The sequence below is a fragment of the Physeter macrocephalus genome, chromosome 10 (assembly GCF_002837175.3).
Source record: "Physeter macrocephalus isolate SW-GA chromosome 10, ASM283717v5, whole genome shotgun sequence".
In the NCBI taxonomy this organism is placed as follows: Eukaryota; Metazoa; Chordata; class Mammalia; order Artiodactyla; family Physeteridae; genus Physeter; species Physeter macrocephalus.
In genome coordinates, this window is record NC_041223.1 from 51,640,266 (window position 1) to 51,660,182 (window position 19,917).

The 19,917-nt window shown below is 37.4% G+C and overlaps 1 protein-coding gene across 3 annotated transcripts in view; it reads right to left on the reverse strand.

Moving 5' to 3' along the window:
* The window catches only part of LOC102982727 (putative uncharacterized protein C6orf183), a 42,411-nt gene that overhangs the window by 9,007 nt on the left and 13,487 nt on the right, over positions 1-19,917 (reverse strand). For 2 of the 3 annotated variants that reach the window (XR_003681504.2, XM_055087575.1), the window contains 3 exons: positions 4,327-4,490; positions 1,335-1,407; positions 608-718 (listed from right to left, as the gene is read on the reverse strand). Coding sequence is in view for 1 of the 3 variants with exons in the window: in XM_055087575.1 (XP_054943550.1) it covers positions 608-718; positions 1,335-1,407; positions 4,327-4,472 (330 nt within the window). In the remaining 2 variants the exon portion in view is untranslated. Of the gene's footprint in view, positions 1-607; positions 719-1,334; positions 1,408-4,326; positions 4,491-6,297; positions 7,569-19,917 lie in introns of those variants that run through there. The other variant, XR_008618382.1, reaches the window with a different exon arrangement.

Below are 19,917 nucleotides of genomic sequence, written 5' to 3' on the forward strand. Positions count from 1 at the left end.
AAACCTTTACAGACAAGCAAAAGCTAAGAGAATTCAGCACCACCAAACCAGCTTTACAACAAATGCTAAAGGAACTTCTCTAGGCAGGAAACACAAGAGAAGGAAAAGACCAACAATAACAAACCCAAAACAATTAACAAGATGGTAATAGGAACATACATACTGATAACTACCTTAAATGTAAATGGATTAATTTTAGGCAATTCCAATTTTTTTCACTTTTATTATAATGCTGCAATAATAATCTTTATGGAAAATCTTTCCCCCCAGGTTGTGAGTTATTTTCTTAAGAGAGATTTCCAGAATCTTCCCTAGGTCAGCCAACAGTTTTTGAGGTCTGCGACTATCTTATTCAATGTTGTATTGCTTCATAATACCAGCACAGGGAGTAACTAGTAGAAACTCAGTCAATTTAGTGACTGTAACTAAGCTGAACTAAATGGCGTGGGTCTCTAACAAAGAAGAGCATTTTTATTAACCAAGTTCTGCAAACCACACATATAGAGAAAGTCCTACCCTGGCCAGAAGACATACCAGAAAACCAGCTTTGTTCATACATTTCTACCAAATTCCAGATCTACTTTTCAAATTGCAAAATGACTCTTACCTGCAACAGAAGCAAAGGTAAATTTTCAGGAGTGTACTCTCTCCTTAGGCAGCTCTCTAGCTCCCTCTGCATGACATCTGCTTGAATAACAAGGGGTTTTGACTCAGCCACCTGAACCCGGCGTTGGGGGTGTGGGGAACGGAGCAAGCAAACAAAAGGAAAGAAGGAAATAAAACTATCAGTGTCTATGACAGAAAATGGCATATAATCTCTGACAGTTTTTTTTTTTTTTTTTTGTGGTATGCGGGCCTCCCTCTGTTGTGGCCTCTCCCGTCGCGGAGCACAGGCTCCGGACGCGCAGGCTCAGCGGCCATGGCTCACGGGCCCAGCCGCTCCGCGGCATGTGGGATCCTCCCAGACCGGGGAGCGAACGCGGTTCCCCTGCATCGGCAGGCGGACGCGCAACCACTGCGCCACCAGGGAAGCCCTCTGACAGTTTTTATACAACACATTATGCTGTTACACCTGTTTCCAAATAATGAATTTTAACATCACAAATCAAGGAACTGTAAAGTTTAGAACACTACAAAAATCAGATATCTCCAAAGAAGTATTGGCCTGCTCTGATCCAGCAGTGAGCTGAATATTGGGCTGTTTTGTCTTTGTAACCACTGTCAATAAGATCAGCTGTTTGTTTGCAAAAATAAGCTTTCCCTGCTAACAGTTTCCAACAAGTTAGCAAATTCTAATTTTTTGTTGTGTTCAAATAGCCCACTGTTCTACTCACCTGTAAAGTTTTCTTTAGAGCCAGTTCCCTTTCTCTTCTAAAGTAAGAAATGTCCTTTGGCATTTGAACAGAGCTGCAGAAAGTTTTATGCAATAGAAGCTGTAATTATAGAAGCTATAATAAATCAGATTAAAGATAGGCCCTGATTAATCTGTAACGCCACAACTGCTCATTTCTAAATAAGTATATCGTATTATACTGGAATGTTGGGGGCATGTAAAGCCCACAGGCTTCTGTCTTAGTCAGAATCTCTCTTGTGTACACCTCAGGCCGGTTAAACCTTTCCCTGGGCCGGTTTTTCTCTCCTTCTCATACAAACATAGTCTTTCCTCTACCCCTGATTTACCTCTTTATTTCTGACAATAGTAAGGATGTTTCTTTCTCCCACCCATATTTCCTTCAGTAACCACATTTCTAACAACTACTGTGCTCATCTGACCTCTGTCTTACCGTAGCTGACACATAAAATCATTATCTAATAATTTAAACAAAATGTTTTTATTTTTGTGCTCTTGCTCAATTATCTAGAGGGTGAAAATGACCCTTAAATATCAAACATGAAATACTTTGGAAATTATTTTAACCAAACTTTCTGCTTCAGAAAAATTATTTATCCCTAGGAAAAGCATAGCAGAAGTGCCTGCTTAAGAACCCTCTGACTGCTGTCCAAGCCCAATCATGAGGAAGTTGTTTGCACCAAAGGCTCTGACATGAGGAGGTACAAGCAGCACTGCCTGGGGCCTGATAAGAAGTTGGATCCTGGGTCAGGAAGAGGAGCGCTCTCCCCATTGGGTGTAAGATACACCCCAAGGCTTGGCAGCTTTGGGAACATTGCAACCATGGAGCAGATGTTACTTCCTTAAGATGGGACTTCGGGAACACTGGCAAGAGAGCCACAGGAGATAGTTCTGGAACACATGTGAGAAACCACCTTGAGATCAGAGGGGGATTGTAGTCAGTAAAGTATGGTTAATGTTCATATGACTGTTATCAGTCCCCATGGATAAGTTTTAAGGGAAGATGAAAATAGACTTGCCAGCAGTTCATCCCACTGGAGGCAGTGGTCCTGTGAAACGAACACCAGGCTGACAGTCAGGAGGTCCCTCAGCCACGTGAGGCTAAGCAACCCATTGATCCATTTGTGTTGAATTCACAACTGCAGTTGGAATAATGCCTTCCCTTATCTCATGTCTTGGTTTTGATGGAAAAAAGACACAAGCTCTGAAAGGGTAAAAGCATTAATAAATCAAAGGTATAACTTCTGTGATTACTGGGTACCTGAATTCTGGCTGCAGCCTCATGGAGGTGGAGAGCCAGTAACCACCTAGAAAGGGGACTAGCTACTAAAGGCAGTCAGAGAAACAGAAGAAACCCATCCCTTCCCTGCCCTTTGGTCTTCTAATTCTTTGGCATGCTGGGAGATTGGGTGGGGCTCTGGGTTTAGTTCTCTGATCCACTCTTGCTCAGACCATGCTCAGACCATGCCTTTCCTCTCAGTTAACCTCAAAGTGTCTGTGAATGACCTAAAAGAGATTGGTGAACATGGTATGTACATCAAGCCAAAAAAAGAGATTCACTCATTTGTTCATCAACATACATTCATTCATCTATGCATTCGGCAAGAATCTATGAAACACTTAACAACCACAAAGACCTGGGCTTATGGGAGCAAGATGAGGGAAAGAATGGGAAAGAAGGAAGGAAGCTAGGAAGGAAAGAAGGAAGGGAGGGAGGGAGGGTGGAAGGAAAGATGACTAAGGCACAGTTATCCTCCAGTTCTCAATAGATTTTGTAGTCTAGTAGGAAATGAGAATTCTAAAGTTATTATCAGGAGTGGATATTTTCCATGGACTCCAGAACCAAGCACAACACCTGGCAAACAGAAGGTGATCAATAAATGTTTGTTGGATTAATAGTTAGATTCTTCAGGTCCAGTGTTTGGTGGTTTCGGGGAGTGGAGAAATACAGGTATCCAGAGATTTCCCATCACTCTGTCCTAAAAGGGACTTCAGGAAACCTTTCTTACCACAATGCACAGTGGGCAGCCCCTTGTCTGACACTCTGACATTTAAGTTTTTACAATATCAACACGTGATCTTTGCATGGTGTTTTATAGTTTTCAAAGTGCTTTAGCGGGCATGATCTCAACTGACCTTTATAAGGTAGGCAAGGTACATATTTTTAACCTTTCAAATAAAGGAACAAAAGCTGGGAAAAATTACGACTTGCATGGTTCCATTCCCTTTCCACTTCATCACACAATCCTTGATCTGCTTCATATACCTCAGGGCTTTAAATACCAAATTATAAAATACACTAAATACTGGTTCTTAAGAATCATCTTTGGAAGGAGGTACTAATGTACCTATTTCCTGCTTCTTCTCCAGACCTTCCCTCTCCAACCTTCACCATCCACATTGTGTTTACTCAGCTACTCAACCTAAAAGGGTCCTTATAACTGCTCCTCTTGATCAATTGTGGCAGTAGCAGAAACAGAGGAGTTTGAATGTCCTGGGCCCATGAGGGCTGATCTGGCTACCCTGTCTCTAAAAGAATTTGATTGCTATTGTTGGCAGCATTTACCTATAGAATAGCTCCTAATAGAACATCATTTTGCAGAATTCATTATCAAACACCTCACATTATTTTCGTTTTGAAATTTCTCATCAAAATCAAGGTCAAATTCAGTTAAAATATCATTAGAAAAAATGAGATTTCATTGACTATGATTTGTATAGTAGCTTCTGGAACTTTAAGACAATGATATTTGTGAGATGTAAGAGCATTTTTCCTTTTTCTTTGGTAGCACATTGCCTCTAAATGCCTTGACAATTCTAGAATATAGGAAAACCTTAGGGGCAGCAGTTAAGTCTGAGCTTGAGATGATGCCAATTGTCCAAGTAAAAAGGAGAGGGGGTTCTGATGGAGACTATGGGATGAGAGTAGGGGTTAAAGCCCCTGAAGACCATGCCTTCACACTGCCATTATTTACCTGTAAGCTCGATGAGTTGACCCCTGAAGAGTCCCCTGTTCTTCTATCTCAGACTTCAGTTCTGTCAATTGCACAGCCAGTTCTTTTACCAACACCTGGATCCTTTCTGTGGAAGCAATCTTATAACTTTCATCCACGGTTTGCATTTACTAATTTTCTGATCCCTGAAAAAAGAAGAGAACAAAATTTGTGGCCAACTTCCTCAGTGACCATTAACCAGTGCATGGGACTTTGTCTATCATTGTCCAAGAAATCATGTCAGTTTTGTCGAAATGTATGCTTTTGTAATTTGGAGAAACTGCTGGACCAGACTGCTGTCATTTATGCGTTAATTACCATTTGGTAAATAGTAGAGAAAACATAACATAGGTTAGAATATCCACTGACCATCTTTGTTCAGCCCAGCTCACCTTTAGAAACATCTCTGTTCCAGCTTCGACTGTGAGGGTTTACTACATGAGTTTGCATCCACCCTGCCTGACTTCTGTAGTCTTCATAAAGGCTGTAAAGGGGATTACACACTAAATGTTATGAGTGGTGGTTACTGCTGCTTTCTAATATCACTTCAGCTGGAACAAACAATAGGTGTGTGCAGGATCCCTCTACTTGCCTAAAGTATATCTCCATAAGCCTTTTTGAAGGCATGAGCTTCTGACCAGGGGTAATAGACTGAGGGTGCAGGTCTATGTCGCATGATCATGATCCATGTACTTTTGGGTTGGGAAGAAAATCACGCTTACACATTTGAATGTGTTTTCTTAATTCTGAATGCTGATATTTGTCATACAGCTTTTACAATGAAATAAAAGTTATAATCACCTCCTACCTCCACTGCCACTCCAGTTCACAGCCTGTCAGATTCAACACAATTGTTTGCTAAGTACTTAGTGTCAATATTTTAATGAACAACATAGGTTAACTTCATGACCCAGAATGAGACCCACGAATTGCAGGAGATTCAGTAGATGATGTGTTTCTTGTGCTACTGCTGCCCTCATCTGTCCTGGACAAGAAGGGGTAAAGTCACAAGAAGGGGTAAAATATTTAAACTTTCCTTTTTTCCTTTGACATTTCTAAGATTTTCATTTTCAGAGGTATTTCATTTTCTCAAGTTACTCTGCTGCCTTTTCAACAAATATGAAAGATGCAGAGATGTTTTGTGTAGAGGCTACCTTTGCGAGCCTATTCATTCTTTTTATAAATATTAAAAATGGAAATGAGCATTGTGTTCAGTCTAGGTTGCGAACCTGCAGAGTTATAAATCTGTCATATTTGGCACACTGCTGGAGCTCAATAAAATGCACTGTTGTTGTTCTCAGCAAAAAAGTAAAATGTTGTTATGAAAAATATTTGCCACTTGGCAGTGTCCTTTCAAGTTGGGCAAACAGTTAAACAGCTGCCTTAACAGCTGCATTCCAACCAGCAGCCAAGAGGGGCAGCACCACAGACTGACATTTTTCTCCCAAAGGATGGATATTCTGCCCTTATTTCCTGATCAATTTCAACACTTCACAGCTCAGAAATGAGAACATTTAATCCTGCATCATTTAGCTTGTTACACAGTCAAGTACAGTATTCACAAAATTAACATAAGGTCTTTGGTTGGTCTTTGCCAACTGTCCATGAAATGCATCCAACCCAGAGGAATCCATGCCTGCTGAGCACTCATGGCTAGTGTTAAAGAGACAAACAACTGTTTATTTATTTATTTTTAACGTTTTTATTGGAGTATAATTGCTTTACAATGGTGTGTTAGTTTCTGCTTTATAACAAAGTGAATCAGTTATACATATACATATATCCCCATACCTCTTCCCTCTTATGTTTCCCTCCATCCCACCCTCCCTATCCCACCCATCTAGCTGGTCACAATGCACCGAGCTGATCTCCCTGTGCTATGAGACTGCTTCCCACTAGCTATCTATTTTACATTTGGCAGTATATATATGTCCATATATACACTACCACTCTCTTTGTCCCAGCTTACCCTTCCTCCTCCCTGTGTCCTCAAGTCCATTCTCTAGTAGGTCTGTGTCTTTATTCCCATTTTGCCCCTAGGTTCTTCATAACCATTTTTTTTTTTTTTTAGATTCCATATATATGTGTTAGCATACGGTATTAGTTTTTCTCTTTCTGACTTACTTCACTCTGTATGACAGGCTCTAGGTCCACAACAGTTTATTTTGGGAGGGGGAAAGATGGGTTCCATTTATTGAGCACCTACTCTGCGTGAGACAGGCACTGGGCCCTCATTTAACGTCTCAGAAAAGAGATTCTCAAGAACTGTTTCAATAGTGTCTTTTAAAAAATAAATACAGGACTTCCCTGGTGGCTCAGTGGTTGAGAGTCCTCCTGCCGATGCAGGGGACACGGGTGCGTGCCCCGGTCCGGGAAGATCCCACATGCCGCCGGAGTGGCTAGGCCCATGAGCCATGGCCGCTGAGCCTGTGCGTCCGGAGCCTGTGCTCTGCAACGGGAGAGGCCACAACAGGGAGAGGCCCGCGTACCGCAAAAATAAATAAATAAATAAATAAAATAAAATAAAATAAAAACATTTAATTAACTATCGACTATAAACAAACAAACCAAAACCCCCCCTTTTAAAAAGTGGGTTTAAAAAGTGGTACAATCTAAGCTCTAAGGAAAAGATGGTAAGATTAGCTTGAGTAGGGTTTGAGGGTGTTTAATAGGTAAAGTGGGCTTCAATGGGGTTAAAGCAAGAATGTTTAGAAAAGAAATAATGAATAACTTTAGAGTCTTATAGGGAAATGTATAATGCATGTCAAAAACTTCAAAGTGACTAGCAAGAGAATGGAAATACAACACAGAGCTTCCCAAACAAGCAGGGGTGAGGGATAGGAAATGGGTCTTTTAAATCCAATAGAAGGCAGGAAAAGAGAAAAAAGGAAACAAAAAGAAGTATGGTCGAAATAAGTTCAAATATATCAGTAACTATAATAAATGTAAATGGATAAAGCCCATCTATCAAAACACATAAATCAGCACAGTTCTGAACATTTTTAAAACCCCTAAAATTTGGTAATGTGATGGGTACCAAAATAAAACAATGATTTTTATTCTAGCAAATGCTAGAATAGAATTTAAACTCTAAGCAAGCTGGCCCTGTATCACCACGGGGCAATTCAATCTTCTTCACAAAGATCTGCAAGGTACTCAATAACTTCCCTGGGTAAACCATTTTTGATGCTTGGTCATCTTTCATCATCATCAACATGTTCTTCCTGTGTACAAATGAAATTTCTCCTGTTACACATTATACACCATCTTCTGGATTAGTAGGGGTAAGACTGTTTTAACAAAAAGACACAGTCATCAGTGGCTTAAAGAAAAAAATTGTTTAAATGCGTCTAATGTAATGTGTTTGGTAAATGTGTGTAAACTGTCTGCTCCTCTTGGACATTCAAGGACACTGGTTCCTTCCAAGTCAGTTCCACCATTCCCTAGGCATTTTTCAGACAAACACATTAGTGTTTTCTCTTCAGTGTGGCTACAGAACATGACCTTTAGTTGGGTGAGGGGACACACAAGACATATATTGGATGTTCTGAATTGGATAACCTGCATCTACTTCTAGTTTACCGAGAGCTTTGTTTTGTTTTTCTTGAATGGGTATTGAATTGTATCAGTTGCTTCTTCAGCATCTATTAAGGTAGCCATGTGATTTTCCTCATTTATTTTTTTTAATGTGGTGAATTTCACAGATCTTCTATTGTTAATACAAAACTGATTTATTGGAATAAATCCCACTTGGCAATGATCTGTTATTTATTTATTTAAAGAAAAATGGACTCTTTTTGCTACTATGTTGTTTAGGATTTTTGCATTTATGTTCATGAGAACAACTGGCCTGTCATTTTCTTAAAATGTTCATGTCAGGTTTTGGTATCAAGATTATACCACCCTCTTAAAAAAATGTTATGAACTGTTCCTTTCTCCTCTATATTCCAAGAAAGTTTAAGGTTGGTATTATTTCTTCCTTAAATGTTTGGAATAATTCACCTGTGAAACATCTCAGCCTGAAATTTTCTTTATGGGAGGGTTTTAAATTACAGATCCAATATTTTTAACAGATTATGATTATTCACATTTTCGTTTCTTTTTTGTATTCGTTTTAATATTTTTTAAAAGAGCATTTCATCTAAGTTGATGATTTTTTTGGTGTAAGTTTATTCATAATATCCTTTTATATTATATTTTTAACAGCTATGTTGAGATATAATTAATACACCATACAATTAACCTGCTTAAAGTGAAAAATTCAATAATTTTTAGTGTAGTCATAGTGGTGCAACCATCACAATTCATTTTAGAACATTTTCATCACCCAAAAAAGAAACCCCATATCCATTATCAGTCACTCCCCATTTTTCTCTAAGCCACCCCACCCCCCAGCAATAGACAACACTAACTTACTTTCTATCTCTATAGATTTGCCCATTCTGGAAACTTTATATAAATGGAATCATATAATACATGGTCTTCTGTGACTGGCTTCTTTTATTTCCCATAATGTTTTCAAAGTTCATCCACGTTTTACCAGGTATCAGTAGATCAGTCCTTTTTTATGGCTGTATATTATTCCATTGTATGGTTATAACACTTTTGGTTACTGGTTCATCAGTCGGTGGAAATTTGGGTTGTTTCCAGTTTGGGGTTATTATAAATAATGTTGCTATAAATATTCAAGTCAAAGTTTTTGCCAGACTCTTTTCCAAAGCAGGGGCACAATTTTATAATCCCATCAGCATTGTAGAAGGGTTCTAATTTCTCTACATCTTTGTCAACACTTGCCATCTTTCTTTTTTATTTTAGCCATTCTAGTGGATGTAAAGTTGTATCTCACTGTGGTTTTGACTTGCATTTCCTTAATGGCTAATGATGTTGAGTATCTTTTCATGTACTTATTGGTCATTGGTATATCTTCTTTGGAGAAATGTCTATTCAGATTCTTTGTCCATTTTTAAATTGAGTTTTTTGGTTCCTTATTGATGAGTTGTTAAGTGTTCTTCACATATTATAGATACATGTTCTTTATCAGATATGTGATCTGCAAATATTTTCTCCCATTCTGTGGGTCATCTTCTCACTTTGTTGATGTTACCCTTTGAAGCCCTTTATCTTTTTTTTTTTTTTTTTTTTTGCGGTACGCGGGCCTCTCACTGTTGTGGCCCCTCCTGTTGTGAAGCACAGGCTCCCGACGTGCAGGCTCAGCAGCCATGGCTCACGGGCCTAGCCACTCCACGGCATGTGGGATCTTCCCGGACCGGGGCACGAACCCGTATCCCCTGAATCGGCAGGCGGACTCTCAACCACTGCACCACCAGGGAAGCCCTTTTTTTTTTTTTTAAAAACATCTTTATTGGAGTATAATTGCTTTACAATGGTGTGTTAGTTTCTGCTGTATAACAAAGTGAATCAGCTATACATATACATATAACTCCATATCTCCTCCCTCTTGCGTCTCCGTCCCACACCCCCATCCCACCCCTCTAGGTGAACACAAAGCACTGAGCTGATCTCCCTGTGCTATGTGGCTGCTTCCCACTAGCTATCTATTTTACATTTGGTAGTGTATATATGTCCATATATACACTACCACTCTCTTCTTTGTGAATTATGGTTTTCTCAGGGTATATGCCCACTAGTGGGATTGCTGGGTCATATGGTAGTTCTATTTTTAGTTTAGTTTTTTCTTTTTTTTTGCGGTACACGGGCCTCTCACCGTCATGGCCTCTCTCGTTGCGGAGCACAGGCTCCAGATGCGCAGGCTCAGTAGCCGTGGCTCAGGGACCCAGATGCTCCGTGGCACGCTGGATCCTCCCAGACTGGGGCACTAACCCATGTCCCCTGCATTGGCAGGCGGACTCTCAACCACTGCGCCACCACGGAAGCCCCTATTTTTAGTTTTTTAAGGAACCTCCATACTGTTCTCCATAGTGGCTGTATCAAGTTACATTCCCACCAACAGTGCAAGAAGGTTCCCTTTTTTCCACACCCTCTCTTGCATTTATTGTTTGTAGATTTTTTGATGATGGCCATTCTGACCGGTGTGAGGTGATACCTCATTGTAGTTTTGATTTGCATTTCTCTAATAATTAGTGATGTTGAGCATCCTTTCATGTGTTTGTTGGCCACCTGTATGTCTTCTTTGAAGAAGAAGAAATGTCTATTTAGGTCTTCTAATAGAAGACCATTTCTAATAGAAATGTCTATTTAGATCTTTCACACATTTTTTGATTAGGTTGTTTGTTTTTTGGGCTGCATGTGCTGTTTGTATATTTTGGAGATTAATCCTTGGTCAGTTGCTTTGTTTGCAAATATTTTCTACCATTCCAAAGATTGTCTTTTTGTCTTGTTTATCGTTTCCTTTGCTGTGCAAAAGATTTTATTTGCTGTGCAAAAGCTTTTAAGTTTTATTAGCTCCCATTTGTTTATTTTTGTTTTTATTTCCATTTCTCTAGGATGTGGGTCAAAAAGGATCTTGTTGTGATTTATGTCATAGAATATTCTGCCTGTGTTTTCCTCTATGAGTTTTATAGTGTCTGGCGTTACATTTAGGTCTTTAATACATTTTGAGTTTATTTTTGTGTATGTTGTTAGGGAGTATTTGAAGCCCTTTATCTTTTATTTTTAAATTTAATTTTATTTATTTTTTATACAGCAGGTTCTTATTAGTTACCTATCTTATGCATATTAGTGTATACATGTCAATCCCAATCTCCCAATTCATCCCACCACCACCTCCCCCTCCCCCGCCACTTTCCCCCCTTGGTGTCCATACGTTTGTTCAGCCCTTTATCTTTTTAATGTCTATGGGATGTATACTGCTGTCTCCTTTTACATTCCTGAGACTGATAATTTCTGTACTTGCTATTTTATCTTGATCAGTCTTATTAGGGATTTAATAATTTCATTAAAGTTTTCAAATGACCCATATTTAGTTTTATTGTGTCTACTTTATGTCTGCCTTCTCTTTCATTGATTTCTGCTCATTTATTATTCATCAATTATTGATATTTATTTATATAATTTATTATACAAATTGAGCTATACCTATTGAATTATTTATTTATAATTTATTATTTACATATTTATTATTTATTAAGATTCATTTATTATACCATTTATTTTACTATCTTAAATTTAATTTGCTCTTCTTTTTCTAGCACTTGAGATGGAAGTTTAGATCATTAATTTTTCACCTGTCTTCTAAGATATGCATTTAAAGCTATAAACTTCCTTCTAAGCATTATTTTAGCTGCATTACCATTTTGGATGTTGTGTTTTCATTATTTATCATTTAAATGCTTTCTAGTTTCCATTGTGATTTCTTCTTTGACCTATAAGTTGTTTAGAAATGGTTCTATATTTCTGTTATTAATTTCTAGTGTGATTGCACTGTGTTCTGAGAATGTACCCTGCATGACTTCAATTTTAAAAAAATATTTTAAACTTGCTTTATGGCCCAATATATGATCTATTTTGGTAAATGTTCCAAATACTCGTGAAAAGAATATACATTTGCTATTGTTGGGAATAGTGTTCTATTAGGTTAACTAGATCACATTTGTTCTTAATCTTTTATATCTGATTTATTGGTCTGATTTTTATGAGAAATTGAGACAGGTATATTAAAATCTTTGATAATAATTATGGATTTGTCTATTTCTTCATTTAGTTCTGACATTTTAGTTTTATATATTTGAAGCTATATTATGGCTGTATACAAATAGGATTGTAAATTTTTTTTCATTGAATTGAAACTTATCGTGACATGTCCCTCTTCATCTCTAGTAATATTTCTTCAGGTCAAACTTACAAATTAGTAATATAGTCACGGAAGTTTTTTTTGTTTTGTTTTGTTTTTGTTTTGGGGGTTAGTATTTACATGGTATATCTTTTTAATCCTTTAAAATTATCTGTGTCTTTTTGTCTCTTCAGTCCAGTCTGAAAATCTTTGTCTTTTAATTGGAGCATTGAGTTCATTTACATTTAATGTGATTACTGTTACAGATGGGTTTAAGTGCACAATCTCATTATGTATTTTAGTATGTATTTTATTCATTTTATTTATTTTTCTATTTGTCCTATTTTTTGTTCCTTTATTCTTCCCTTCCTTCATTACTCTGGATTAATCAAGTATTTTTATTATTCTGTTTTGCCTCTTCTATTAGGTTTTTAATTATACCCGTTTTCTTTTGGTAGTTACTTATATTTCTCAAATTTTAGTGTTCATCAGAATCACCTAAAGGACTTCTTCAAACATAGATTTCTGGGCCTCACCTCCAAAGTTTCTGATTTAGTAGGTCTGGGGGAAACCCGGAAATTTTCACTTCTAACAAATTCCCAGATGATGCTTATGCTGCTAAGTCAAAAGGCCACACTTTGATAGTTACTCCTCTAGATTCCAATATATATTCCTGACTTATTACAGCCTACCTTAAGCTAGTAATTTTTGTTTTCCTGGTGTCTTCCACTCTAAAGCTAGCAATTTTTTTTAGTCTTTTACTATCCAAATAAAAATCTTACAATGATTTAAGTTCACATAACTCCTTCCTACAATTCATGCAACTGTTTATTTTACATCTACATATAAACTCCACAATATTTTTATTTTTGCTACTTTGAAAGTCAATTAAAATTTTTTTACCCATATATTTATCTTTCCTGCTGCTCTTCTTTCCTGAAGATCTGTGCTTCCATTTGAGTTCATTTTCCTTTAGCCTGAAGAACTCCCTTTCATATTTTTCATAGTGTGGGTCTGCTCCTTATGGATTCTCTACAGCTTTCATTTGTCTGAATAAATCTTTATTTCTACTATGATCTCTAAAGTTATTTTAATTGCACATAAAATTGAGTTTTTTTTTTCTTTTAGCACTTTAAATATCTCTTGGCTTCCATAATTTCAGTAAAATAGTCATCTGCCCTACTGTTGCTTTTTGAAAATGTGCCTTGTTTTCCCTTGCTGCTTTTAAGATTTTATCTTTGTCAGCAGTTCAACTATGATATACTTAATTATGGTTTCCTTTGTATATATTCTTGTTGTGTACTGAGGTTCACGGAGCTTCTTTAATGTTTGGAATGATGTCTATCATCAATTTTCGAAATTTCTTGACTATTATCTCTGCATATATTGCTTCTGCTCCATTCTCTAATTCTCATCCTTCTATGACTCTAATTAAATATATATTTGATTGCTTCACTGTATTCCACATGTCTCTTATACTAAGTTTTATTCTTTGCATTCTTTTTGTCTCTGTACTTCAGTTTTGGGTACTATCAACTTATCTGCCCTCAAGTTCACTAACTCTTTTTGCTCAGTCTAAGCTATTGCTAAAACTGCACAATGAATTCTCAGTTTTAGCTGTTGTATTTTTATTTATTTTTTAATTCATTTTTTATTTTTTAGCTGTTGTATTTTTAAAATCTATAATATATATTTATTTTTATAGATTCCAATTCTGTCAAAATTATCCATCATTTTATCCATTTTGTCTATCTTTTCCTTTGCTCCCTTGCACACGCACACACACACACACACACACACACACACACACACACACACACACACACATATAAAATTATTTTAAAGTCCCAGCCTGCTAGTTCCAATATCTGGATGATCTATGGGTTTGCTTTTATTATCTGCTTTTTCTCTTATCACTCACATTTTCCTGCCTCTTTTCAAGCTTTATAATTTATTATATGCCATATTTGGGGGTATAAAATGAACAAATGGGACTTGTAATGATGTTATTTTCCCTCATAAACGTTCTCCCTTTCCTCTGTTAGTTGCATAATTTGAAGGGCTGATCACCTTAATCCCATCAGGAACTGAACTAGATTGGGGCTGGATTCTGGTTTTAGTTAGATTCAGTCTACCTCTTGTTTGTCATTTTTCCTCAGGTGTGGCTCACCTGGACTTTTGATCAATAGCTTGGAAGGTCTCTTTCCTTTCAGCCCTTAAACACTATGGGAGATTCAGTCTGCCCTTTGGAGGTTTTAATTTAGCTCATTAGCCTCTCACCTCATGTAGTTTTAAAATCTGGCAAATGTCTTGAGAGGAAAACTCATCAAGTGTTTCTTGCTGACTTCCTGTCTCTGGTGGTTGTTTGTCTCCTGAGCACTGTGGACAGATTTCACTATGACTTTGCAATCCAGCTTCCTTCTTGGGTATGGCCTTCTGAGACTTTTGACTGACAGCTGGGCTTTTCCCTTTCTTCTTACCCCTGAAATTCTGTCCTTCAAAAGTTTTGAGCTTAGCCTCCCATCCCATCAAGTTCAATATCTGGCAAAAACTTGAGGGACTGTTTGATGCAGTCCCTTTCTCTAGCAGGAATTTATCTCTTCACCATGAGACTGCAGATCTTATTCTGCCTTTCTTGGCCAGTTCTCCAGTTTCTTTTATACTCTAGCATTCAGCAAATGTCCAGTGGTATTTTTCAGAATTTAAATTCAAATCTGTCATGGCTGCATCCATGGCCTTCAAAAACTCCCCTGGCTTTTCTTTGTCCCAGTAGAGTCCCCATGCCAAAAACAGAGTCACTGTGACCAGAATTGGTAAATGTTCTAAGGAATAAAATAGCCAGGGATTGTCAAGTGACCTAGGAGAGTTCTTCCCTTTCTGGAATTTTAATTCTTCTAGTCTTCATTGTGTCTATAACTTTCCAATGACTTTAAACATATGACTTTGTAATTTATCGTTTCAGTGGGAGTGTGGCTTTTCTACTAAATCTTACCTGAAGTAGAAGTGTCAATACTTACTTGAGAGTACTACCTAAATGTATTCTCATATTTTCTACTCTATTTCATTAAAAACAAACTTTTAGTCACAACCCACTAGTAATCAATGTTAGGATCCACTAATGGATCATAATCTGCATTTTGAGAAAAACCGTTCTAATAGATCTCTGGGAAAAACCAAGGTGCCTGGCTGTTTGGAAGAGGTCATCTAACGGACATGGATTAAATGGACCTCAATCCTCTTAGTATTATATAAATTCTTGAAGTATATAATCCTGCATGCATTTTTCTTTGAGGTATGACAAGGTCAGCTTTTGCATACAATTTACCTTCTCACTGGAATACCCTGGCAAATTTAATTTTGTTATACTCCTTCTCCAGGATTTTTTGTCAGGCAAAATCAAATTCTTATGATTTGTCTTAGTCATGTGTATATTAACCCTATACATTCTAAGCTTCCATTATTTTGTCCACGAAGATATGACAATTTCTTTCAAGAAAAAAGAAAAAATATCCCTCATATCCAAAGCACCTTCCCTCAAACTTTGACTTTCCTCTCTGTACTGTTATGTCTTTTACCTTAAGTAATGATAAACTACCTCAGTATTTGTTCATGGAAGGATTTGTAACTACCAAGGACCAAAGGAAGCATGTGTGGAAGCAAAACTGATACAATGCTTTGCTGCCATTATCAGTGTGTACATCATAATAAGAAAATAAAACTTGTACCCTGAAAGAAATAAAATAAGCAAACAAAAACAGGGTCACTGTGTGTAGTTCACTTTCCCAAAACAAAAGAATCCTTAGGTTTTGTTTATAAGTACTGACTGCCTAATAAAAGCAACTTTATCACCCAGTTTTTGCAATGTTGATAGTTGAAGATCTGTGATAACCTTTGTGGCTACGACAACTGTGTGAGAAAATTTCTGTCTTTTCTACCATGGACTGAATAACTACCAACTTGGTTAATGTTGGTAATTTTGTGGGGTTTTCCCCCCATTATTTGGAATTTTTTATTTGATGAACCAATTCTTTTTAAAACTTGGGAGTTTCTTGCAAACTTTTCTTGGAAGTAAACTTTTCTAAATGCTTTGTATCTGAATATTCCTTTGACAATTCTAGAGATTCCACCAAGATTTTATGTATTTATCTACCAGAGGTATATTCACCAACCAGAGCCAAGTAAACTGCATTGTCCATGAGGAGCAACTCAAGAGCTCTTTGAGGTGTATCTTTTTCTAGTCTTAGGGTGAATCTCCGGTGGCAATAGTTTTTGTTGTTGTTGTTGTTTTTAATTGAAGTATAGTTGATTTACTATATTGTGTTACTTTCAGGTGTACAGCACAGTGATTCAGTTATACATATACATATATATATTTTTAATTCTTTTCCATTATAGGTTATTGCAAGATATTGAATATATTAGTTCCCTTTGTTATACAGTAAATCTTTGTTGTTTATCTATTTTATATATGGTAGTATCTGTTAATCCTATACTCCTAATTTATCCTCCCCCCTTCCCCTTTAGTAAGTTTGCTTTCTATGTCTGTTTCTTTCTGTTTAGTAAATAGGTTAATTTGTGTCATATTTTAGATTCCATATATAAGTGATATCATATTTGTCCTTCTCTGTCTTACTTCACTTAGTATGATAATCTCTAGGTTCATCCATGTTGCTGCAAATGGCATTATTTCATTCTTTTTTATGGCTGAGTAATACTGTATATATATATACCACAACTTCTTTATGCATTCCTCTTTCGATGAACATTTAGGTTGCTTCCTTGTCTTGGCTATTATAAATAGTGCTGCTATGAACATTGGGGTTCATGTATCTTTTTGAATTAGAGTTTTCATCTTTTCTAGATATATGCCCAGGAGTAGGATTGCTGGAACATACGGTAACTCTATTTTTAGTTTTTTAAGAATCCTCCATACAGTTCTCCATAGTGGCTGCCCCAATTTACATTCCCACCAGCAGTGTAGGAGGGTTCCCTATTTTCCATACCCTATCCAGCATTCATTATTTATAGACTTTTTGATGATGGACACTCTGACTGGTGTGAGGTGATACTTCATTGCAGTTTTGATTTGGATTTCTCTAGTAATTAGTGAGGTGAGCATCTTTTCTTGTGCCTGTTGGCCATCTGTATTTCTTTGCAGAAATGTCTCTTTAGGTCTTCTGCCCCTTTTTTGATTGGGTTGCTTTTTTTTTGATATTGAGTTGTATGAACCATTTGTTTATTTTGGAAATTGAGCCCATGTCAGTCGCTTCATTTGCAAATATTTTCTCCCAGTCCACAGGTGGTCTTTTCGTTTTATTTATGGTTTCCTTTGATGTGTAAAAGCTTATCAGTTTGATTACATCCCGTTTGCTTATTTTTGCTTTTATTTCTTTTGCTTGGGAGACTGATCTAAGGAAGCATTGGTCCAGGGACTCCTGTGATGGCCCACTGGTAAAGAATCTGCCTTATAATGCAAGGATGCGGATTCAATCCTTGGTCAGGGAACTAAGATCCCACATCCCGCACACCACAACTACTGAGCTCATGCGCCTCAACTAGAGAGCCCACGCACCACAACTAGAGAGAGAAAACCCGCATGCCACAACTATAGAGAAGCCTGCGCGCCGCAAAAAATCCCGTGTGCCACAACTAAAACCCAACACAGCAAAAATAAATTAAATAAATAAATAAATAAATAAAAAGAGGGCTTCCCTGGTGGTGCAGTGGTTAAGACTCCACCTGCCAATGCAGGGGAGATGGGTTCGAGCCCTGGTCTGGGAAAATCCCACATGCTGCGGAGCAACAAAGCCCGTGTGCTACAACTACTGAACCTGCGCTCTAGAGCTCGCAAGCCACCATTACTGAACCCACGTGCCATAACTACTGAAGCCTGCATGCCTAGAGCCTGTGCTCCACAACAAGAGAAGGCACTGCAATGAGAAGCCTGTGCACCTCAACGAAGAGTAGCCCGGGCTCACTGCAACTAGAGAAAGCCCGTGTACAGCAACTAAGACCCAACACAGCCAAAAATAAATAAAATAAATAAATTTTTTGAAAAATTTAGGAATAAAAAAAAACATTGGTACAATTTATGTCAGAGAATGTTTTGCCTATATTCTCTTCCAGGAATTTTATAATGTCATGTCTTATACCTAAGTCTTTAAGCCATTCTGAGTTTATTTTTGTGTATGGTGTGTGGGACTATTCTAACTTCATTGACTTATATACGGCTATCCAGCTTTCACAACACCATTTGAAGAGACTCTTTCTCCATTCTATATTCTTGCCTCCTTTGTTGAAGATTAATTGACCATAAGTGTGTGGGTTTATTTCTGGGCTCTCTATTCTGTTCCATTGATCTATATGTCTGTTTTTGTGCCAATACCACATTGTAGCTTTGTAGTATTGCCTGAAGTCTGGAAGGGTTATGCCTTCAGCTTTGCTCTTTTCGGCAACAGGATTTTAATCTAGTTGATTCTATTTCTTTTTCTGACTCTTTATGTTTGTTTGGTTGTTTCCTGGTTAAGTCTTGTTTTCATGCTGGTTCTGATTTGTACACAACCACTAATTTCTCATTTGGTGGCAGCAATGTTGATAATATAGATTTTAGTGTTCTTACTGTCTGATCTTTATGAGGTCTTTATGACAGAATATCTGATTGTATTTTATATTTGTCTTGAGGATTTTGTTATCTTTTGTCATCTGAGATACATCTTCCCTTCGCTTCTGGGTCTTGAGACATTGATTTAGTCAATCTGATAACTAGTTTCAATAGTAAGTTGGGAAGTTGTTCACATCATTCCCTACATTACTGATTTATTTTATTGTTGCCTAACCATTGATGATATCGTCTGTGCTGTTTTTCATGTGTGTTGACACTCTGAGTTCAAATTAATTAAGAAAAAAATATTTTTGTGCCCATAGGAATGGAGAGCAGCCACTGGAGATCTGGAGCTGCTACCATCAGCCAATAAATTTTTTGTACTTTGATTACATTTGATTCATCTGTGGCTAATGTTATAAAACTAAGATTGTTGGTTCTTTTTGTGTATATTTTAAAAAGACTCTTTTCCTCTTTGCAAAAGGAAGGCACAGCTTTTAACAATAGTCTGTTTACAATTATAACTTTCTCTCTGAAGCTAAATTTCTCTCTTCCTCAGCATGCTATTTGAGATTAATGGGTCAGAAAAGTTGTCATTTGAACTCACTATATAGGGATATCTAATTCCAATACCAGATTTACCATCAAAGAGAATATACCCAATGGATAAAATTAGAAATTGTTTTCACATGGTTTTAGAGCAAAGGGTAGAGAGAGACTTTAAAGGTTTTGTTTGGTTTGTATAACCATTCTACAAATGAGCCTGAATTTGTGAGTGAATAAGAATGATTGCTACTGGCTTGCCTAGAAATTCATGACCACTGCGAGAAATCTAAAAAGCTCTGGGTGCATAACTTTTACCCTCTCTCCTCTCAAAAGAAAATAAGAAAGCATAAATACACAAGTGAGTCAAGTAAAGATGTGAGGAACAGCTTGGTGTCCAAAAACAGGGTGTTAATAAACCTAAAGTTGTGCCCTCAGCTCAACCCACGATCTGACTGAACAGTACTACAAAAATAGCATATATACAAAGAGAGAGAAGTCCAGCTATAAACTCTCCAGAGCTCTTTTCTTTTTTTTTTTTTTTTTTGTGGTATGCGGGCCTCCCTCTGTTGTGGCCTCTCCCGCTGCGGAGCACAGGCTCCGGACGCGCAGGCTCAGCGGCCATGGCTCACGGGCCCAGCCGCTCCGCGGCATGTGGGATCTTCCCGGACCAGGGCTC